The sequence below is a fragment of the Python bivittatus genome, unplaced genomic scaffold (genome assembly GCF_059951505.1).
Source record: "Python bivittatus isolate LINGU-HERP-01145 unplaced genomic scaffold, Pbiv_v1 ctg000340_np1212, whole genome shotgun sequence".
NCBI classification, from domain to species: domain Eukaryota; kingdom Metazoa; phylum Chordata; class Lepidosauria; order Squamata; family Pythonidae; genus Python; species Python bivittatus.
The window spans coordinates 11,760,876-11,785,740 of record NW_028277056.1 but is presented as its reverse complement, the minus strand read 5'-3'; the positions used below and the strand labels follow the sequence as shown (position 1 = coordinate 11,785,740).

At 40.3% G+C, this 24,865-nt stretch overlaps 1 protein-coding gene across 3 annotated transcripts in view; it reads right to left on the bottom strand.

The window, feature by feature from the left end:
* The window catches only part of FAT3 (FAT atypical cadherin 3), a 477,600-nt gene that overhangs the window by 100,018 nt on the left and 352,717 nt on the right, over window positions 1–24,865 (bottom strand). For all 3 annotated transcript variants that reach the window (XM_088140551.1, XM_088140550.1, XM_088140552.1), the window contains exons 7-9: window positions 18,622–18,761; window positions 8,710–8,985; window positions 7,411–7,621 (exon numbers count right to left, since the gene is read on the bottom strand). In XM_088140551.1, coding sequence (XP_087996677.1) covers window positions 7,411–7,621; window positions 8,710–8,985; window positions 18,622–18,761 — 627 coding nt within the window. The remainder of the gene's footprint in view (window positions 1–7,410; window positions 7,622–8,709; window positions 8,986–18,621; window positions 18,762–24,865) is intronic.

Genomic DNA, 24,865 nt, shown 5'->3' with positions numbered 1-24,865 from the left:
TATGGTTGTTGCAAGCACAAGTCACAATACACCTTCCTGGAGCAGTATAGCACATGCTATGCTATTCTACATTCTCATTTTGTTATTAACTGGGTTAGGATAGGAAAGGGTAGGATAGGATATTTTTATTGTGTGGGGCTACCCACTTGTCATGTGACTCTGGAAGCTAACAGAGAGCTTAAGAAAACCATAGAAATACAACAGAAATCATTAAAAACACATTGTGTTGGAGGCAACTCACACTGAAAACATTAAAAATGGTCTCAAAGTCTTTCTAAAGGCTGGTAAGGTGAGGACCATCTAAATTTTGGAGAAGATGTTCTTCTATAGAGCAGGCATGGTGACCGAGTCGGCATACCTCCTGGCCCTGCTTAATTGTTGGGGGCTGGGGCATGCCAACCTTAACAGATCTTGTTGGAACAGCAGAGATAACAGGAGATCATACTAATGTCAGTTTCCTGTTTTGCTTTTGTCCTGCTTCCTTCCACTTTAAGCACCTAATTTTTCCTCTGATCGTCCCACACAAGACTGAATACAGCCAACTAAAGAATGCCCACCCTGGCTGTAATCATAGGCTATGTTCACTGAACATGCTTAACTAGATTACCAAGCTAACTTGTTTGCTGGGCTCATTCAAGACCCTTGAACTGTAAAAGACACAAACAGGTTGGGTTCTCACTACAAACTAAGCCACAAAAACCACCCAAGATCAAGAATAACCAAGCTGGCATGCTAGGCTGATTCATGACTTTCAAAAAGAGCCGTACCTCCCAACATGCAGTGGCTTGTTGTAGCTTATAAAGGGAATTTTCTTTGTAGAATGATGTAACTTAAGCTGCAAAGTTATTTTATATCTGAGAAGTTTAATAGGACTTACTTTCAAATAAAAGTTCATGGGGTTGCTGTCTTGCTCTAAACGTATCTGGCTTTTATTAAGGTTAATAAGCCTTTCTTCTAAACAGGTGTGCATAAGATGATATTCTTGGCCTCTGATTCTGCACCTCTTTTATATAATGGATCTTACTCTGAAAGCAACAGAGCTTTCAAAGTTTCTCAGAGGATTATCACTAAGGAATAGACACAAAAGTTTTAAAAAATCAGGGAATAGACATAACGTAGTACAAAAAGACAAGTCCATTGCTGAATGCAGGAACAACTACTTATTTCTTAAATAACAAGGATTTTGAGCTGGGATGTTCAGAAAAGTTTGTGCCTGAACTATTTTGCGCAGAGAACAGCCGATTTTGGGCAGATTTACACAAGGCAATGAAAGAGTGACTCACTCTTATTCATCGTGCCATTACTTGATGGCCTGGAACAGTTTTGGCAAACATTCCTGTGGAGAAGCTGGATCTCAGGTGGGTGGCCCTCAACAGCAAAGCTTGTAACATTAAAGGTGTGTGTTTGTGCATGAGCATACCCTACTAATGAGCATCACAGATAATTAGGGAAATCTAAAGAGTACTAGTGCACGTGGCCATGGATAATCTGCTCCTTAGGTGTGTGTGCATTCTGTGCATGGCTGTTCTGTTTATATTGAGATTCAGGAGGCTTTCCATATGCAGTGAGCATCTTTGTCTTCAAGGTACTTTGAAAGCTTCTCAATCAACAGAACAAAGAGTGCGGAGGCACAGCTCAACTCAGCAACTCATCATAACAGTACACTGCTATTATGGCTATCTCTTTTCCCTTCCAAAAATTCTCTGTTTGGCTTGCTCTGATATGGTTTGGTTTTGGAGTTCTTTCCTTTCGTGTCTGTCATTCAGTCTTGCATTCTCTGGACTGCCTTGTCTTGTCCCTTTTGTTTGAGTGTACATTTATGAAAGACTTTATGCTGGCTGGCCTGCTAAGCATGTACATGCGTGCGTGCGTGTGTCTGTGCAGTCTCTTCATGCTTTTGTGCATTGTTGGTGCAGACCATGATGCATTTTGAGGCAAAGGCATGTTTCAACCTGCTGGCGTGACCTGTACGTTGTAGTTTCTTTGTCCCTTTGGCATTTCACACATAGACAGTAGCTTTGCTGAAAAAGGGTGTGTTTGACTCATTATTACTCTCTTGTTCTCTTTGATACTAAGGATGTAAATGTTATTTACATTTAGGATACAAATACTGACATGCAAGTAGGAAGGCTTTTTTTCTGTTTCCCAAGAACCAACCAACCAACCAACCAACCAACCTTCCTTCCTTCCTTCCTTCCTTCCTTCCTTCCTTCCTTCCTTCCTTCCTTCCTTCCTTCCTTCCTTCCTTCCTTCCTTCCTTCCTTCCTCCCTCCCCCCCCTCCCTCCTGTCCATCCACTCCTTCCTTCCTTCCTTCCTCCTTCCCTCCCTCCCTCTTGTCCATCCACTCCTTCCTTCCTTCCTCCTTCCCTCTCTCCCTCTTGTCCATCCACTCCTTCCTTCCTTCCTTCCTTCCTTCCTTCCTTCCTTCCTTCCTTCCTTCCTTCCTTCCTTCCTTCCTTCCTTCCTTCCTTCCTTCCTCCTTCCCTCCCTCCCTCCCCCCACTCCCTCCCTCCCTCCCTCCCTTCCTATAAATCTGCTTGCCAATTTTCATGATGATTCATGATTCTTGGCAAGGTTAGGATTATGCAACATAGATTCTACAACACAGAATCGCATCTACAACACATCTAGAACATAGATTCAGAAAGGTTTATTTTAAATAATTTTTAAAATAACTTCTTAATGACTGGAATTAATTTACCTTTTATTCCCTCATTGTCCTGCTGCCCAGGATTGAAAAAACTGTGTTTTGAAAAATGTGTGTCTTGTTTAAGAAATCACAGGCTTTCTAGCTCTTTTGGACTGAATACCGATCTTAGGGCAAACGGTTGTACTATCAGTTCAAGGAAGCAAGGCTACTAGGTCTGGGACAGAAAATCAGATGTCAGCAAAGAATTAGAGGTTTTTAATTTCCATTGCTGCTGTCTGCTAGTCCAGATTTTTTACGCCCAAGATGCATCTCCCATGGCCAAAACTCTGTAGATGGGGAAGCAGCAAGATAAACTGTTATTCAATAAGGATCTATCTTTCTTTCTAAGAGAGACTGTATGAGTTACCCAGAGAATATAATAAGTTTGGAACAAAACTTTGCTCCAACAAAAGGCACTGGAGAAGCACAGAATTATGCAAGAGATTTAAGAGTTCCTGCTGGAAACTACATACCCAAGAAGGTGTATCTCTATTCTCTTTTACAGGTACAGTAAATTCTCATTATTTGTGGTAGTTATGTTCTATAAAATTGACGCAAATAGTGAATACAGTATTCAGATTCGTGAATACTGAACCAATGCTCCTAGGGAAATGTAGGGTTTGATTCGCACTAGCCTCTGGTCACAACATTTTCTTCAACTGATCAATACATAACCTTGTTTTATATGTGTTTCTGTTTAAAGACACCTTATTTAATGTGTATATATTTCTTACAAATAAAGTCCTGAACAAAAAATAAACAAAGATTAAGCAGGTAAAGTTTTATAAAAAAAATCTTAATTCTGATGACCATTTTAAGTAGCAAGATCACCGAAAGAAGGCAGATGTGCCCAGAGTGATGACTCAGAATTGTTGCTGCTCTGCGTATGTCTGCGAACAACCGTGAAAGCGTTGCGAGTGTCGATTTTGGAGTTACAAATCAACTTCAGCGAGGAAGCGAATTCGCAAATATGGAACCTGAGAATAACGAGGATTGCCTTTATAGTCAAACTCATCCTGTTTCTTGCCATGCGGTCATGATGGGGGTGGGGGTAATAATGAGGTTCCAGAGTTGATTTAACTCTCTAGGACCTCTCTAAAAGTGGCCACCAAATTTGAATTCTTAATACGGCAGAAGGGCAAAATACCTCATAAAAACATACTAGCCATTTAGAATGAAGTGAATTTAATTTTAATTAGATTTAAATTTAATCCAATTTAGCTTTTATCTTGAACTCACTTACTTTTTGCAATGCAGAAACTGATATGCCATTTGAAGAGCAGATGTCAATCTTGTGAGCTAGTCCAGACAAGAAGCACACCCAGGAACACTAGCTCTATCTTTATTGTAAGGTTACATTAACAGAATCTTGCAAGTCTGAAGGTACCCTCTCATCCTCTACTTTTAGTCTCCTGAAAACTAGGGAGAGTCCCTTCTGAGACACTTTCACCACCCATCCTCTTTTGGGTTAAAATTTCGTTTATCAGACCCTTGTCTAGGCTGAGGCTCTTCCTCCTGGTCATTCCCACATACCATTACAGCAAATTAGTCCTTGATGTCCCCCTCAAAGGTGCACATTTGGATTATAAATTAAAAAGTGTTAACAGTGGATTGAGTTAAAAGGAAAAAGAGAGAATCCATGATCCACCTAGTCAATGTGACTACTGTACTGCTTGTACAGTATTTCTCAGATGGGATGTTTGAGCCAGCCCACAAAATCATGCATTTATAAAAGATGGGGCCTCTCAGAGGTTATTAAGTGTGAAATTATTGGTTTCTATTATCCAGTGCAGTGTTCATGTTAACTGAATGCCCTGGGAAGTAAAAAGCCATGCATATAAGCTGAACACATCAGTTAAAATTAACATCCTCTCTGCACATTCTTTCATGGATCAGAGAAATGGCAGCCTGAAAAAGCTATATTAGGGCGCATCCAGGAGCATCTGTGGATAATGAAACAGTGGGAATTCACATTTTTATCTGAAACAGAGGCTTGAAGCTTCAAATTGCTGGCAGAGAGAGGGAGAAAAAGAAACCAGTCATAGTCATGGAGAGATAAAGTCTCATTAAAAGGTTTCAAGCTTCTGCACAATTGTGCTGGAGGAAAGCCTCACACTGACCCACTTCCTGGCTGCTATCCTAGGCCTCCCTCCTTCACTATTAGAACCATTTTATCATTTCTCTCTACCATGTTGAACTGAGGCCATGGCATCGCTCCGTCCATTCACCACAGAGATGAGCAAGTCATTTGGCTACAAAGTGCTCAGCTGCAAAGTGGTGGGCGGGGGGGGGGCATCTTGGACGAGGTAAGAGGGGAGAGGGCTCTTGAGCTTAAATGTCTGTAATTCCAACCCACCAGGATTAGTGATCGAGGTAAGGCTGCTCTAGTTCTTTGTCTCCTTTTAAAAGAGATTTCTAACCGGGCAAACGTTCATCCTGCTTTTTAAAATTAAAAATCGGTTTTAAAAGTTCTGCAGATCAGACTTGGGAAGATGGAAGTGGCATTCATTTTCTAAATCATACGAAATGGCCAGAAGATCAACTTTCTTCCTCTTTAAGTAAACAAAATAAAACAAAAACCAACCTGTAATGCCACCATGTTCCTTGAAGCACCGAGGTACCTTTCTCTGGAGCTTCCTGGAAGAGCCAGGTGTCCAATGTTTTTTTGATCTACAGAATCATGAATTGGAAGAGCCAGGGAGTTGGGAGAGGCTACCCCTGTTTACTGCAGGAATCCATTTTAAAGCATTCCTGATAGATGACTGTTCAGCCTTTTACTTGGTGAAATAAAGCTCACTATTTCTTTGCTTCATTGTTCCAGTGTCTTAACGTTAGGAACATTTTCCTAAATTTTTATCAGCATCTGTTCTTTGCAATTTCTGTCCTGAACTCTGAAGCTTGATCTTTTTCATAAAAGTGCTCTTACGTTATTTGAAGAGCGCTATGATATACACCTAACACCCCCAGTTTTCTAACCTCTACCTAGTTCCCTTGGTTTCTCTTTCAGTCCCATGACCTTGACCCTCTCTTTTGAACTTGCTCCATTTTCTTGGAATATTTTTAAAGTCCAATGCCAGTACTTGACGTGACATCTAACCAACAATGAGCACAATGCTACTTCCTGTACCTTGAAAAAAATATTATTCCATGGGGGCACTGGAAAATTGCACTTTGTGATCAATTAGGATTCCAATATTCCAATAACACACATTATTACCGAGCCAGGTACATCCCCATCCTGTGAAGCACATTTGATTTTAGTTTCCTATGTGAAAAACTTTGCATTTGAGTCTATTACATGCCGCTCTGTTTTTCGGCCTACCTTTCCAACTCATCAAGATAGTGTTTTCATTTTTTGTCTTCTGGAACAGTAGACATCCTACCCAAATAATCACATCATTAATGAGGCTCTTTCAGTTGGATGATTCCTCAGTGAGTGCTGGTTTGGAAGCCAGCTGTGGGTTTACCTAATAATTGTCCCATTCAGATTACTTAACTAGTTTGCTAATCAGAAAGTCTTCACATGATCGTTCCAGGAAATCCCAAGAAAGAAGTCTCTATTTTTCAGAGAGCCCAGAGTAGCACACCAAACTTTAAAAAAGTAATAAAAATAGAATAGATCCCCCTGGACACCACATATACTGAGAAAAGTAAACATAATCACTGCACTTTTTTTTTTCAAGAGGGAAAGTTAGATATACTTAATTCATCACCATGGAACTACTAACAGCAAAATACCCAAATCACCCCCAGGAGCATCTTTAGTGGAATTCTCTTTAATCCCTACTTCACCCATACCAACTACTTTTCTCCAAGCTGCCTGGAAAATATATACTTGCCACCATCACAGGACTGGTGGCTTGGGGGAGGAAACTGAAGGATGGAAGTACAGGTAGGGAATGATAAAACACTCCTTGCTTAGTTAGTTCATTTCTGCTGTGACTTGTAAGCTCATCTTAAAAATGGTTTTAATGAGATTTAGAATGCAGTAGCAGCTAGCCTGGGATCAAATAATAATACCAAAGAAACAGAACTCCATGCCCACCTGATCATAGTTCTAAGTCCACTCTCTCTAAGAACCCAAAACTACCAAATCAGCCATAAAATGTCAGAGGACTCACCACGGACATATACAATATATATGTCTCTGTCTATCCATCCAGTGTGGATGGGCTTAGGAGCCAAGGGGGCAGAAAGACTGTCCCCTTGGCTTAAGACTTCTAAATAAATAAAAGCCTTGACTCGATCCTGGCCATTTCTTTCTCTCCCGCTTTAGAAGCAAGTAGGGAACTATCATCTCAGAAGTGACTCATAAAATAGTTTAGTCTGAAATCCCATTGCATTCCAGATGGTTTATTTCTTAGTAAATTAGCTTTAAGAAGGCAGCCATATCACCAACAAAAATAATGCTAGCAATTTTTAGAAGGATAATATACATCACAAGGCAAATAAAGGCAGCTGCTTAATAAAGCACCCGGAAGGCAAACTTGAAGGCAAAACAGATAAAAGCCAATGAGCTAATTATTAGGGCTAATTAAGTAACTACAACTCATTGATTTCTATGGGAACTGAGCACACCTAGCTTCTTTAAGATTACATTTCTCTAAACCTTAACTTTATAAAGTTAAAAAATTGCATTTACATCACATACAGTGCCTTAATGCATGAAATGTCTGAGCACATAATGTCTTAGAGCTTATTCAATTATCTGCTTGCTAACCTGCTTCTATGGTGTATATCAACTCTGCATTCTCTCCTTTATCTCTGTCCAGGGCAGTGACCTGCAAAACTGCAGATCCAATGGCAGCTGATTCAAACACAGAGGCTTCATACAAAGGACTGGTGAAGTAGGGACTGTGATCATTGGTATCCTCCACATTTACAATGATCCTGGCCAAGTTACGTCGATAGGGGAACTCCTGGTCTCGAACCTGGAGGAAAGAAGAAATAATCTCTTGAGTAGGACACTGTGAGAGAATTTGTCATTCTTTTGCCCAAGTGGAATTTGGATTCGTTTTTAAGTTTGTATCTCTTGTTTTTCTTAAAATTCCTGATGTGCTCCAGGATATATGTAAATCATAGGACTCTTGTGCAAGTACTCAACTGATGTGTTAAAGATGTCCTGTTGCAGACTGAAGAGCTCTGGATACAGGAGAACATGGTCCTGTGAGCTGAAATACAAGTGAAGTGGCCTCCTAGTTTGAGGAGTGTTGTGTGGTTACACTCAGAAAGAACATTATCACTTCTCACCCTACCAGGTAAACAATGGTAGACAGCAGTTCCACCATCTATAGTCGGCCACTTCAAGGTGCTCATCATGTTCAGTTTCTGAGAATGCCCTTACACATCATCACTCCAGGGTATGATGAGAAATTTTAATTGGTAGGTGTCTTTTAATCACTAGAGTGAATCCAATTCCAGTAATGCTAATAACATTTCTTAGGGCTTCTGGCCCCAGAGATGAAATTCAATACGAGTTTGGAAATTCTTAAAAATCAAATTTGAAAAAAAGGTATTGTTCCATTAACACTCAGCACACACTTCACAGTGGGGCAATTCCTACCATGTAATTAGGCACCAGCAAATCAGTATCTTCTGCCTTTAGAGGATTCGGCAGAAATATGCGATAAAGCAGACCACTTGGCTTTCAAGAGCTGAGCACAGCAAGAAAAGTGATAATCGCTTTGTTAACAGCTTCCAAAAGAATTTTAAAATTCTGAAGAAACACTTTCAAAAAGTTACCTCTGATAAAAGGGCCCAGACACTGGGAGATGATGATGTTTCCACATGTTCGCCTTCAAGATGGTACAAGCAGTTTGTAAGATAAAAATCCTTCCTTCGTACTAAACCTTACAAAGCCTCCACAATGAATAAATGCATTGCCGTGCCAGGAAGAAAACTAATTACTGCTTCCTTACCAAATTTAAAGCCTTTTTGCTTATCAGAAGACTATAGCATGCACCTATTAAAGCTGGCAATAGTGTTGGAGAGCACAACACTATTAATATTCTGTGCTTACCATTACGTTGAGGATGTGCTTATCTTGAGCTTCATGGTCTAAGCGCTCAGCAGTATACAGCACTCCTGTGTTGGGATCCATCCTGAATTTCCGAATGCTGATGGAATCAAGGCTGCTGTGAATGATGTAGCTGAGCTTGTGCTTCTCATCTCTGTCCATAGCTTCTACTTGAAGGATCTCAGTGTCAGGTAGGATGTCCTCAGAAATCATTACATCATAGCTTGGATGGGAAAATTCTGGACCATTATCATTATTGTCCAAAACTTTGATTAATACCTTTAGTTAAGGATCAAAGGAAAAAAAAAAAAGAGAAGAGAGAACAATATATACAGACTCTTGTCAAAAAGACACATGATTGCATAAAAACAGTAGTTAATTATCAGATGTAGAGCTTCTGATGTACAGTATGTGTGAAAGTCACCTGTCTTTTCATACTTATCTACAACCGAAAAAGGTCTACTGAACTTAACTGTCCACTGAACCCATCACTATCCACATCTTCTATTCCTTCTTCCAAAAAGGTCTTGCACTGCTTCTATGGAAAGATTTGTGTGTGTATAGCCAAAAGAAAAGACAACTGACAATGGATGTGATATTATTCTTCAAATATCTGAAAGGGGATAGTCAATCAGAAAAGGGAAAAGACTTGAGAGCAAGGCTCAATTTGATGGGCTTAAGTTAGGTTAGATTTATGTCAAACATTAATCCTATTTACAGGGTATTTGTTATACTATGATTTTGCGCCTCAAAATAGCAGGAAACCATGGAATCATTTTAGACAATGGCTGACAGAGAGCTTTAAGAGGCAAAAAATTAAAGTCAAGGAGCTACACATGATCCTGAGTGGCATCTGGTGACCCACGGGTAAGGATCTCTCCTTTCTCCCTCCCTGAGTGGAAACCTTCATAAAAAGGCTGAACAGGCATCTGCTGAAGATGCTGCAGCGTCAGATTTCATTAATTAAACAGAGGGGTTAAACTAAGCAGACCATTTCCAATTCTTTGGCTCAATAAATCATATGCAAGATCATCATTCCAGATATTTTCTGGGAGAGCTCTAGTAGCTAGATAAAATCCAAAGGCCTGGCTTTCAACATTTTCCATCTAACTGATGGAAGCAGAAATTCTCCAACAATTTCTCAGGGGTAGGACTTAATGGTGACTGGAAAATCTCCACAGGAGCAGTTTTCTCCTGGTGCCTTCTCTTGGGATTTAACTTAAGAGTAGGAACCCAAGGAGCTGACACATCACCGGAAAATGAATGTACAACAAAGGATAGGAGATTCACCCACCCACCCCTTAACCATATAACGAGTACAGCATCACAATTGACCCATGAACACTTCTTCAGATTTTTCATGTCCTTTGAAAACGTTTCTGGGGCATTTTCTCTTTTATTGCACTATTAGGGGAAAATGGAGGATTTCTTTGTCTGCCACTACCTTGTTTATATCAACTAAAGAAGCTATTTGTCCTTTATTTCCAAGCAGAACAAGCCAGCAGGCTCTGTTGGTGAGATGTAAGTAGTCTATCCCCTACAACAGACAAGTGCAAGGAGAAGCAGGATAGCTATCTAAGAAGTTTCTTATGTGCTATTAGAGCACTATTTTATGAAAAGAGTTAGGCCTCCAAGAAACACAAAACATTAGCTTTTCATGACATTAGCAAAATTTCATGACCTCTGTTGAATATTTTATCAGAAAACACACAAACAATTGTCCCTTTCCTCCCCCAGTCTGCAATGATCCATCTTGGGAACAGTCTAGAAGGCAGTCATAATAAAACTCTCTTTAAGTTACGGTCGTTATATGTTACTTAAGAAGCTGAGGTAGCCTTAGGGAGGAGTTACTTTGTAAGGCTGGGGGAATGAAAGAAGTGATACTCAGATCTGTTAAAAGCTGAGTACAGCTATCCTGCAAAATCTATAATGCCAAAGCTGACAGTTTTTGCTTATTATTGCTTACTAAGAAAAATAACTGAAGTGTAATTTCTTGAAATTGAGAACGATGTTAGAGATTTCGCTTGCTTTCCCATAATAAGTTATCTTCCCTTCTACTTCTTCAAGGTGGTAAGGATTTTTTCCCCCAAAGAAACCCTGAATGGAGCAATGTTGAGTTACACATTGAATATAGTCCCTCTCTGTATGTAAAGGGAGTCATTTTTTAGTAGGCACCTTGTCATGGACCCATGTGTGTCCCCAAATGCAGCACCTACAGACTGTAATCTAAAAGCTGCAGACTATCATCTGAACGTTGTCAAAGGATTTGTGCACCCAAACATCATGGTTTATGCAAAAAAGAATGAGTAGCAGTGTTATGGCATAGGCTACTTAAAATCACACTGTGGGATTGGGCAAAGTCTCTCCCACAGCACAGAAATATTTTATATCAGAAAAAACGAAATATTTTATATCAGATATGAAGCCTACCATGGAAACCCCTGCAACCAAACCCTTATTTCTCTTTTGCTCTTTTGAATGGCATTGCTCGCATCCTTTCGAATTTTCTTCTTCTTGTATTTTGCAAGAAAGCAGATTTGCTATCATTGTATGGGAAAACAAACACCCCAACATATGTTCACTTTGGATTATTTGTTGTCCAAATATTAAATGAACTGGCAGTTTACTATACCATCCAAGATCATCACTTCGCTATATAATGACAACAACTGGAGTTGTGAACTCTCAGGGGCATGGCAAATGTTCCTCCAAGAGTAAACATTCTGATTCCCAAACAGATTGAAGAGCTTTCTTGGGTCTTAGTAAGGGCAGGCAATGAGATCTCAACATCAGATTAATGTAATGAGTTCTGCCAAGTACCAATGGTCTTTTGGGGAAGGGGGTGTGTGAATTCTTCATTGTGGAGTTTATACAAGGTTGGCCAGCACAGCACAATGTCTTTTATTAAAATTCCCCGAAGATTGAAGTCTGGAATCAAAGGCAATATGAAAGTCATGATTCCTGGAAAAAAGATTTTCTAAAAAAACACCTAGTCCCAGACTCACTGTATGCAAGGGTGAACACACACAGATACTCTATTTATCTGGAAGAAAAACTAGTTCCCTCCCACCTAATTATTTACCATTTTGAGGGCAAGGTAATTTTGATTCACTACATATTTGTTTGTTTATTCCTCACATTTACATTGTAATGCAGGCAGATTATTTTGGTTCCTTTTGATGTGTATGTGTACATGTGTGCGCACGCATGCCTGTCAAAGATACATATATATATGTGTGTGTGTGTGTGTGTGTGTGTATTTATTTATTTATTATGGTCAATGTCTGGTCCATAAAACACATTGCACTTAGAACACTAATACTGATTAGTTCATTAATTAGGTAAGCATATAAATCAAACTGCTTTGCATCTTACATATTGTATGACAAAGTTTGGTCACACTAAAAGAAACACAGCCATCTGAGTCTGAAAGTAAGATTTGTAAATAAAACTGACCAGAATGACCAGGGAATTTAGTTAAATGTGGGGTTAACAGTTCATGGTGACTGTCAGCATAAAATGAACAGAATAATAAAACATGTTTGATGGTTTCAGTGACTCCTTCTCTGCATGGAGACAGTCTGGATTTGAATGGGATGCCCTCATATCTCCATTCTAAAACCGCTGATGGGAGTGTATTGAAACATGCCAAAGTTAAAGCTCTCCTTAGTTTGGGGAGAGTAATTTGGTTTAGATGTCTGGCAGGTCTGAAAGGAGTGTGAGAACTACTTAGGAATATGTCTTTAGGGAGGGACATCAGAACTCACTGGATAGTGATGTCCTTAAGGTGTTGCTTAAATGCTTCATGTGCTTTGTTGTTGTTGTTGTTCAGTTGTTAAGTCGTGTCCAACTCTTCATGACCCCATGAACCACATCGCGCCAGGCCTTCCTGTCCTTCACTGCCTCCCTGAGTTGGCTCAGTTTCATGCTCATTGCTTCAGTGATGCTCTCTAACCATCTCATCCTCTGCCTTCCTCTTCTCCTTTTGCCTTCAATCTTTCCCAGCATCAGGGTCTTTTCCAAAGAGTCCTATCTTCGCATTAGGTGACCAAAGTAATGTGAAAAATGCTTCATGTGCACTTGAAGAAAAATTCAAGAGTTCCAGTTTTTCATGCATTGCTTTGGTCCAAGAGGAAAGGACTTGGGGAGTTAGACTGTCAGGGAGAAGGTGTGTGTGTGTGTGCACTGGTTTCTATGGGACATAGAACATTCTTCTCACTCTGCTTTGCCTAGTGATAAAACCTACTTTATTCTGCAAGGTATCAAAATACTTTCCCCCTCTGAAGGTACATGTCTTCTTCTGGAATATCCCAACTCTTGGACAAGGGACTATCTCTTTCTCCCTTCTCTTTGAAGGAAAAAAGTATATTTCCTTCCTCTCTAATCACTCAATAGAGAAAGGGGAAGTAGCTTCTTTTCATAATCTGTTCCCCCCCCCATGAATTATTTATTTGCTGAACATGCTAGCTACCACACACTTTTACCAACATTTGGCGGGGGTGGGGGGAAGGAAAGAAAATAGCTTGATTTTTTTCCCCCTTGAGAACTTGGTACCTCTTCCTTCCTGTTGGAATTTTGCAAAAGATGGCAGAAGCCAAATAGAACAAGATACTGAGATTATCCTGTGTTTTAGGGGAGGACAAAATGGGAAAGAAAACCCTTTCCCTCCCAATTTTTCTCTGGAAAAAAGAAATTGTTTCTCCTTGGACTTTTGCAAGAGACATCAGGAGGAAAATGCTGACAGTAGCATTTACACAAACTATATGCAAGAATAAACCCTTCTTTAGACCTGAAGTTCTTTGCATAAGGAAAACAGGGGCAGCTAATGACCTTGACAATTCAAGTCAGCCAAATTTGTGAAATCCCAGCAATTTTTTCCCATTCTTTTTTTTCCTCTAGGTCCTAAATAATATAACTTACCCTAAGGCTATTTTTCTGCAGGAGGGAATTGTTGTTCCTGGCAATAAACACTGTTATGTATTGGTTAGGCTTATATAGGTTTGATCTTGTTAGATGATCCTTCCCTTTGAACCTTTGGAAACCTTGCCTGTTTGGGTCATGACTTGGGTTCAGAAATAAGTCAGCAACATCTCAGTTATGTTCTAATCTGATGACATATTGCTGTGATTGGCTTGACAATCTGCAGGGGAAAGAATGAGGGACTGCAAGCAGATCTTTGCTGTTGTTATTGTCCTACTTTTATCACATTTCACAAACCTTAAGGGGGATTGCCCTATAAACCTGAAGAGATAAACCAGTGGTAGCAAAAGAGTCACACTGATCAATTAGACAGTTGGATTTGAACTCAAGAAGACTGGAGAAAAAATCCTAGCCAGACATCATGGCCCTAGGCAAGCCAATTTATCTGTCATAGTAGTTAATATTAGCGTTGCTGTGTGGATGTGAGACCCACAACAAGCTTCCATGACTGAGAAAAGCTGGCAATGAATTGAGTAATAAAAAATACTGTAACTGGCTTATATATTTTGTTGGTAAATTGCAAGGTGGTTAAGATCAGACCGTACTATGGGTAACCCATCAAGCAGTGGGTGTTTTGGATAATGAATTCAGTTGCCTGCAGCTTTACGTTCTGTATCTCTGAGGTTCTGCCACATTATTAGAAATGATACAAAAAGACATCTGTTGTACCTCAGAAGGACATGAAAGGTTCAGCTCCACAAAATCCTATTGCACAACTCCTTCCATGCATCAGAATGACTGCCTAGGCACCAAATCACGGGACTGATTCTGCAGCTTGCCATTTTGTGTCTGGAAGCTTTAAACATCAAGGAAAGGAAGGAGAAAGAATAGGGCTGTAGAACAGTGTCATGACAAATGCCCCCACGAGAAAGTTCTGCTGGGAACCTCTCCTTAGGGGGAAGGCATAAAGGAAGGGGAGTTTGTTTGGACACCTGGAACCTCTTCTCATTCACATGCTCTTACTAAGCAATGCTGTGAAGACGTCTCTTAAATCACAAACCTTTTCTAAGGTGAACAGTGATCTGTTTTATTCCATTTGTCCATTTCGTATCATACTATAAAGATGTCTTACGCCACTTTGGTCTCCTTGGTGGGCACCCAGGTTACTTTCTTACCCACAGAAAATAAATGCCAGAAATAAGGGTTTGAGCACCTCCTTGTTGTTGACATGTGTTTTGTTGCTGTTGTTACATCTCCTTTTCACTGGCATTCTATCTTCCATTCTCCCCAGGCCACCCACAGAAAAACAAGGGAGGTAGCCATGATATACTTTGTTACTTCATTGGCCCTTCTGGGCATTACACCTAAACAATCTTATTTACAGCCAAGAGACACTGCGTCAATTTGAAGTATTTCCTTCTCCTTTCCCATTTCACATGGTTAAAGCAATCTCAATAAAGACTCTTTGAACCTTTTTGGCTTCTAAATTTGGCAACAACATTCAAAGCATTTCCAAATGTGATGTACTGAATTGGGGAAAAAAACCCAACCCCCCCCCCAAAAAAACTACACTTTGAAAGACCTGAAGAAATACAATTAAATCCAAGCAGATAAAATAGAAGGCAAGCAAGTCTCTTCCTAATCTGAAACCCATGGTGCCCATCAAAAATAGTCTTAGTTTGCTCTAGATTATGGTTACTCTGACAAATGTTACTAAAGAATAAATATCAATCTTTATCCAAACTCATATACATATCATCAACACAAGAACAAGGCTTTCTGATTTTAATTTCAATTTCAATTTCTACACCTCTTGTAATATACAGATCCCAAAAGTTTGGAGCATATCCATACACGCACATGCAGTGTCTGGTGATGTGATTCTCACTAGAATACAGTCCAGTTTATTTATTTATTAAATTTATATGCCGCCCATCTCTCCCAGTGGGTGACTCTGGGCGGCTCACAATTAACATCAAACATTAAAAACAGTAAAAATATAAATATCCATATTAAATTAGCGAAAAAATAATACTAGATAAAAATACTAGATAATGTTACATAATGTGTGTTTATCATGGACATCTAATGAGCTCTGGAGTTTTCTAAATGCCTTTCTTCTTCTTCTTTGCAAAAAGGGCAGAAAAGTACACAGACCTCTACTACTGATTGATTGTGGTTTGTTCCCTAATTCAAACTGCAAAGTTTGATTACGGTTACTGTACTACAGTTAATTTAAAACAAACCATTTTCAATCAGTAAAGATGGCCTAAATAAGCCATGGTTTGTATTAATCACAGTTTGAGGTTGAGACACTAAAACAAGTGGCTTCTGAATTGCTCCTCTTGGGTATGGGAGGGAAGGAGAATTTATGATGCTGGAAAGAGGCATAGTTAAGCGTCATACGTGAATGCACCACTGCATTCACAATCCATGAGTTAAATTTAAGCAGAGGAGATGCTCCATTTCCTGAATTTTCAGATGAGGGAAAGATTAATACAAACATACTGAGGCAATTGTAAAAAAGATGGCATATACAAATCTGTAAACTGCCACATGACTGAAAGAAGTTAAGAATTAAGCAGAGGAAGCAGGCAAAGCCTCTTGTTGGCATGGTCTTCTTGACTCAACCTTCGTTGAAGTTAATCAACCTGACAGGTTCCTTCATACTCATTCTCAGATCATAAATCAACGTTCTCCCCACAACTACCACCCCCGCCATCACTGTTCAGCTTGAAGTCCTTGCAAAGAGGCATTAAAATAGAACTTTGCTAGCATTAAAGCACTACTAGTAGCTTTCTACCCTCCAAGAGACTGAGAATGCTGAAGACAGATGATTGGGACCAATAATGCAATACCGCAAAGCTGTTGCTTTGGGAGTCAGCTTGAATCCATTTTTTTTTTATTCCACATTTTCCTAGCCCCAAATGCCTGAGATAACTCCCTGAATTTACCGAGGATGGCTCAGAGCCCACTCAGATCCCTTAAGTTCTTTTGGTCAGCTGCCATCAAAGCTAATACACAAGTAACTTAACCCTTGTGTGAATTGTAAACCACCATCATTTGATTCCCGTTACTACAGTAGTAATGGACCATAAGCAGTGGCTGAAAAGGGAGAAGGAAATCATCATGGTCTTCAGGCAGAAAAGAAAACCCAAACCTGTAACTGGGTGGCAGCCATCTCATTACAGAAACTAAAACTGTTTCACAGATCCACCTCACTGATCACATTACTGTAGGAAAACATTTCTGGCATTTTGACAATGTCTTTTGCCTCCTCCAACAGCATAGCAAACACACTGCCAGGGCAAAAAAGAAAAGGATCAGCAAGTCCTATCCAATTATATATATGTAGTTTCATTCCACAAATTGGAGCTCGGTTGCTTGGTGGCCAACATTCAGAATGCCACAGGAGAATTTAAGGCTTTACAAATCTATTGACTTATTGGATCCTTCTTCTTTTTTTTTTTTACTGCTACCCATTCTTTCTAGAATTACCCCCCACCCCAATTTGGCAAGTATCAGGAAAAAATGCAGGTGCATTTGAGCATAAAAAGCAAAAGGCTACATTGTCGGGATGGGAAATGAGATATTGTAAGGGTCATAAGGAAATGGCTAATCTCTTCTCTGGCATTGTTCCTAATCGTAGCATGAATCCACTGGGGGGAAAAAACAACGAAACAATGTTTTTGGTCACAGAAACATATTCTTTGGAATGCACAGACGCTACAGAGATCATCCTCAGAAAGTACCAGTAAGTAAAAATCCTAGATCAGTTGGCCAGAAAGTAGGTACTTTATACTGGACATGAATGGAAAAACAGATGGTCAGATTGACCAACCTCCCCTCCCTCATCCAAGCAAGTTTAATTGAAGGACTAAATGTCTTTTCACACTGGACAATTTTGCACAATGGTCGAAGTATACCCCCTCTGTTCTATTTCATTCTTTTTACCCTTTAATCAAGATCGTCTGAGATTGTTAAATGTCCTATTTCAGCAAAGCATAATCTGATCTCACATAAGAACGGTGACATTTATCTATTTCAGCCTGAAATTTCACAAGATTTGACAAGTTCAAAACGATTTGGCAATCCCGTAAGTTTGGGCATTTTAAAGATGCACTTAACAATGAGAATATGGACCTCAGTCTTATGTGTTTGGACCTGGATATTTTCTTCTGACCTTCAGTATTCTCCACCTCCTCCACTAATTCAAGGGAGAAAGGGCTTACTTTAGTATGCTTCCCACTTTCTTTTGTGTGTTCCAATCGTGAAAATGTGAGGAAGCATGGAGAAACATGTGTTTGTAAGGGATATATTCACTACCTTTGAGTACGCAGTCCCTGACAGTGAATTGTTGCTGATCTCTTTTACCCATGCCACAGCAGATGATGCAGTGTGTGAGATACACAGCATGGCATGTGGCAGAGGCAAAGGAGGGGTGCTGTTGATGAACAAAGCTCTGTCGCAACCACAGTCTTTCACAAAACTCAGCCCAGAACCAATGAAGCGACGGGATATTACAGACAAAAGACTCAGCAATGGATCCACACTGTGATGTAACCATGATCCTCCATGATTATTAGAGTAGGATTGGGGAGACCTAGATTCAGTTCCCACTCAGCCTTGTGATTTTCACTTTGCTCCTATCTTTCAGCCCAGTGTTATTAAGTGGAGATTGGAAACTCCAGATTTCCCACTCAGCATGGCCAAATGTTGCGCTCCCGACACATGGAGAAGACTGTCTGAGCCCAACCTCCTTCATGGGACAAGTGAATAGGAAAGGGAGAGGGACTTGACACACTGAACCCCATTCCTTGGAATAGTAAGGCGAGATATACATGTAATAACGGTACATAAGAAGCAAATACACAATTTAGCTGATTTACTCTCAGAGATTCCTTTCCTAGAACAAGATGAACTTATTCATGAACTAGAGGTGCATTTTAATAAATGTTAAGTGTGAATTGGGACAGACGTGATAACAGATGCTACCTGAGTGCTGGCCACATTGGTTCCATCGGTGACTTCCACTGTCATGTTGTACACCGACCTCTGCTCTGCATCCAAGGGTTTTGCGACGACAATAGTCCCCACACCTTTGTCAGCTTCGAAAGAGCTCTCGAAATTCCCCCCTAGTTGTTGTTACAACAGAAGGTACAATTATATTCCCAGAATGTATTTATTCAAGACAATAAAAACCCAATGCAACAGCCACAGACCAGGATATGCTGATTTACAAAGAGGCGCTACGCAAAACGTGCACTTATCACTGAGCGGTCTTTGTTCTAAGCTAATTTTTCCCTTTCGAGCATCATTTAAATAGATGTCATAACAAGGGACAGGATGGGGAGAAGGAAACAGCAACCAATATTGCAGACAAAAGATTCAGCAATGCATCCAAGCAGAGTGTAATTGATATCTTTAAAATGTTTTATCAGGCTATTAACTTACAAAGATGTGTGCCCTTGTTAGTATGAACGCCCCCCCCCCCCAAAATCTTCATTGCATATGCCTTTGGGATCAAGATTTGAGCATCACTTCCATGTCACACTTCTCAACCAGCATCAACATGGCTATTGGCATGTTTTTAAAAATCATTGATTCCTCTAATGAACAATCCACTTCCCAAAAATAAATATCATTTCTCATAGAAAGTTCCTTTAAACCAGGTCCAACTCATTGGCTAACTAGCCCAGACTGCCTACATTAACTGGACTGGCTCCCCAAGTCGAGAACGTACACACTCCCACTTCTCCTTGTTACAAGTCAATTTTACCTAGGGTAGCCTAGCACTGAACCCAGGATCTTCTGTTTGCAAAGCATGTGTGAGGATCACCGAAAGCACAAAGAAGGTCTAATGCACACAACCCCACTCTCTCCATGGTAGTATACCTGATGGCAAATATTTTGCTTTCTTTCAGTTAGTAGGCAACTCTGCTCAGAAATGTCTCCCATGCTTTAAAAGAGCCTCCATTGATCTGGGAGAGAGGAGTTCTTCTGATTGTAGAAAAGAACTTTCTTCTGGTGGTACAGGAGAGGGAAATCAGAAGAGGTGTCAGGCTCATGGAAAAGAGGGAAGGGTGGGCATCATATGGGATTTGTCAAAGGGGAAGTGCCAATGGTTGTCCTTAGCTTATTTCTTGCTCATGATTATGACTGTGAGCTTTCTCTATTTTGCCTTGATAGTGCAAAAGGAGAGTATGCTGCTCTCCAATTACGTTCTGGAAGCTATTGGCAGAGAACACTTCCTTTCTTGATTATCAACTACTCCTACCAAGGACATCTGTTTTACTTGGTTGGTTCTGCCTGCACTGGTGCTGGTAGGCAACGGAAAGGCTTATCCTGCCCCTGCAGACACCGACAGGATCTAACTCAGGGTCAGCAACCTGTTTGTGAATTGTTGCAGTTCCCCAGGATTGCACTGCCAAAACGCAACTACAAAATGGCCTAATTTGGTTGTGTCTTAGCTTTGGGGGAGAGTGGAGGTTTAAGAGTAGGAATGGAAATGGTTTGTCTTCCACCCTTTACCCCTTTCAAAAATCTCTGTGACCCTTAAGTGAGTCATTAGTTGGTCTTCCGTGGTCATCCAAAAGTCATGAGCCCCTGACTTCTTAGGAGGTGTCTATCAGTAGTCTAATCAATGAAGGCTCTTTTGAAAGCAAAACCTGTCTTCCCCTTATGGTTGGCAGGGATTCCTTAAGGAAGACACAGTGACTCTCTCCCGGCAGGAATCAAAAGATTTGCACAGCTGATCTTTGCAAAATACAAAACCTCATTTATGTAATACCCATAATAATGACAATATACATATACTGAACCAGAAAGTTCAAAACATATGACTCTTAGAAGCACCAGTCTTCCAGTTATTTGTGATTCAAAATATTCATACTTGAGTAAAAACCCAGGTGTTCTATTTCTTATTTTACCACAAATTCCCTGCCATTTCAGTTGCTTTGCACCTTTTTTTGCCCCATCGTAAATTAAACATTTCTTCAATACGATGACTCTCCCCCCCCGCCCCAGTTACTGCTTTATTAAAAGGTACAGGTTTGGTAAGACTAGGGACGTCCCCCCACCCCCGGTCTGAGAGAGTCATAAATAATTTGTGACTAAATAAATTGGTCATTATGTTCAGAAATGTCATTGATCAAAAGGAACCATGCTTGCCCTGCTTGCCCCTTTCTGCCTTCTGATGAAGTAAATCCACTTTAATTGCAACTTACAGAAAATCTTTCTGGAGATGGGGAAAGGAAGAGGACAGAGGCTGCCTAAAGGTTTCTGTCCCATTTTAACTGAAGAAGTCAAGAAGATTAATGAGTGAGCCAAGGTATCTTCAGTTTTCACAGAAGGTGATGTTGGTGTGCCAGGATGTTCACAACGTGGTCAAGAAGGAGCTTGGGGTGGGAGGTTTTTTTTTAAAAAACTGATTAATTTCACTGTCTCTCCTCTGCTCCCCAAACAATTATCCTGAACATATTTAGGGCATGGGGAAAACATGATTGGTTTTAAATTTTCTTGGTATAATAAGGAATCACAGAATGGTTTCAATCCCAGGAGATCTAGCACCCCTGAAGCTTAACAAACCAATTGGCTTTCAACTTCCAGATAGCCTCTAATTATATTGCATAGTTCCTTTCTTCTATTTAAGCAGAAAGAGTAATTTCCTAACACCCTGGTTCAACACAGTGATCAGTCACATTTTTTAATATTTTGTAAGTTTCTCAGGGTGATCTGTCTTCTCCCCCTGCTTTTTTTTGGGGGGGGGGTACAAACTGTAAATCAATTTTTGAGGGGTTTGGGGAGACAGCTAGCCAGTGCTAGGCTCTGCAGAAATGGGTGCAGAGTATCCTTTCTTTAAATATCTGGATGGGTGTTTTAAAGAACCCAGCTTTTTCCTTTCAATGATCAGTAGATGGGAGCAAAGAGAGGTCCCCCCCCCAAGTTTCTCTCTATTGCCTCTAGTGGTCCTCACAGAACTCTGCAGCTTCCCACTGTTTGCTAAATCTGCGTTTGCTCCAGATTCTAGATTGATGGTGCCTGGGATAGGCAAACAGTTATAGCTGCTCTGTCTAAAAAAATCTTGAGCTTGGAACAGAGCGACAGAACTTACTGTCCGTTCCATGCATACCTCTAACAAAGTGACCACATATTGCTTCCAGTGAAGAAACTGCTAGGGCCAGAATGATGCTTGTTCTCTTCTTGTGATCCGTTTCTCCTTTCAAAATGTGACACAGAGCTCTTCAAAGTTTGAGGCCTTGGGCACATAGGAGAAGGTCATGGGTGCTTCAAAAAAATAGCTGTGGGGGAGAATGTGGTATGACCAGCAGAATACCAATTTGCCAGAAAGCAAATTGGCACAGTTGCTCCCTGCCACCTTCTCTAGTCCTCCAAAGTAGTCACTGTGTAATCCACAGCTTTATCATTTCTCCTTCCTCCTCCTCCTCCTCTTCTGGGCTGGTGGGCCTGCTACTTAACAAAGCATTGGATCACAGCCACTCTCCATTTTCATTTTCTAGGAATGCTTATGTGGAATCTAACCACATTCTTGGAAATCAGGATTTGTCTGGAAAGATGTTATGTGGCTTTACAGCATGCCATTTTAGTTTGCAATTTGTTTACGTTTCATATCTGAGAAAATAAAAGTAGAATGGGTCTTAAGGACGGCGTCCACCTATATGCGTGACACAATAAGAATCCCTGATGTAAGGCACTCTAACTATGAAACATGGGAAATGGAAGTATGCCACGCATCCTGGGTTAGTAAGTGGATATCCGGCAGGCTCATTAAGTTCTACCAGATCCACATGATTCATAAGCTTTAATACCAAGAACTATTTCTATCCCATTATTAAGTGAAACAGTTCTAATCACCAAACACAATTAAGTCAAACTTGGAGCTTCTGTATGATGTCGAGCTTCTGAAACTAAGAACTAAATAAAAATTAACCTTCTCCCTTTTCACGAGCTGGAGGCCAGCAGCTGAAACTGGGGTCAGCAACATAAGACATGAAAAAGCCAGTGTACACAGAGACTTCCTCAATTCACGTCATAGTGCTATCAGGCTCCATGTGACACCTGGTTTCTCATGATTAAAAATTATTTTTATTGAAAAGAAAAAGATACACAACTAAACAAAGAGAGCAAGCCTCTGGCCTCATCTGTATTTCCAGGACTGACTCTGGGTCTCAAATGGCCCTCTAAGCTTTCTTAGAAAATAAAAATCAGGACATTTGCAAGAAGGATAGCTTCAGCTTTTCCCCAAAGTGGTGATTTGCTCTATACAAAAAGGTCCCCCCCCCCATATACAGGCAGATTGTATATACAGGGGAGTATTCAATAATGTGTTTTCCTTCATCTGCAGATTGATGTTATAGTCTCTGCAACCACCTCTTCGTACTGCACAATTTGATTTGTTTCAAACTGAGAGGTGAGGGTTTGAATGTAGATGGCCAAGAATGCAAACAGATGTTCTAACAAAGAGCCACATCCCCTCTGCTGGTCTAAGAAGAACTTCTGGACACATCAAGCTAAGCCTGGCTTTTCCCAAAGGTCCACCTCCACCTTTAAAAGAATATTGCACTTTGGATCTGACGTTAATTTGATTTTATGCCAAACATATATCTATTCCCCATGCAACCTTCTATGCATGTTTTAGCAACTGAACTCTTTTGAACTGCTACACACACACACTTAATAGCGTTCAATTGTAAGCAATGGCATAACTGTTCTTGACATTTAATTAAAGCCATAATGGTATTAATGCATTAAAATATTTCTATAGGATTATACGCTTTTCATTATTGCTTTTTTTTCAAAGCAGACCCTGCCCTTTGCTTTCTATGGGAAAAAGGAAGACCATCTCACACTAATTTCAACTGAGGAAAACCTTTCCAAAGAAAAGATTTGATGGCTGTTTTATTCCTCATGGAGAAATGTGTGATAAAATGAGGCTAGCCGTGGGACAGGGGTGCTTCCTTGAAGATAATGTTTTCACTGATAACCCTGAGAAGGAAAGGAGGGATACTAATTGAATGTGCTTCATTGGAATCATAATTGGAAATCAGAAGACAGAAAGATTATCAGAGTACTCTTGGCTTAATAGTAAAAGCAGAAGCACTGAAAATTCTGCATTTTAAAAGTTAGAAGCAATTAAAAGTTAGAAGGAATTAAAAAGCAAGCCGGTGCTTTTAAATGCACCTTTTCTTAGTAATTAAAGCATAGATTAGCTTGAATTAAACCCCAGAATCATTTAAAATCTTGTCTGAGGGCAAACTATTTGCAAGAAGCACTTTGCAGAATATGCGGGTTGGCATGGAATGACCTCTCTTGAGAATATTAAAACAGCCACATCCTCCTGAAAGTTCAGTGTAGCTGCATCAAAGGCTGTCCCTGGTTATCTGCAGATGTGTGTGCATGAACAGCCACTCTGTTTCACGATGACCCCAGCAACAGTAGTGCCTTTGCATGTACATTCAGAGGCAGACAACTAGGGAAAGACTTAGGAATACCTGTACTGAGTCTTTTCAAGGATGTAGCTGCTTTAATGCTTCAAGGACAAATGCTTCAGTCATGGGCCAACATGCTTCACTAAGTTCCCCTTTCAACTATTTGGGTCAAGTTTGTTTTTTTTATGAGCTTCTCCATGAACTTCTTTTGGTTCATTTCAACATGTCATTTGGGATAGGCCACCAGCAGCTATCTCAGGAAGACTCCTTAAAGGAACAAGATAGGTCAGGTAATCCTGGTCTAATTTTTAAGCCTATGTGACCTTTACTTTTGCATCTTGGATCCTGGCCATTGGAGAGATTTCCCTGGTCCAATGAAACCCTGCTTACTTGGACTTGTTTGCTCTTTGTTTCCTTGTGAGATGTATGTTCCTCCTTTCCTTAGGAGCTCAAGGCAGCATATGGAGTACTTCCTTCTTCAATACTTCCCCCCCAAAACAAATTGGTGAGACAGGCTGGGCTAAGAGGAAGAAACTGATCTAAAGTCATGCAGTGAGCTTCCTTGACTAAGATTGGTCTTGAACCCGGGTTTTCTCCATCCTAGATCAGCATTTTAATCACTACACCACATTGACTATGACACTCGGTGTCTTGCTTTACTTCTGGAACTTCTTCCTGGACAATGACTAGTGTGGCTTTACCCTCTAGTGTTATATTTACTTTTCTGTATGCATCTCTGGGTATGAGTAATCTTCCTGGAAACTAGAGTTCACAACATACAGCCATGCTTT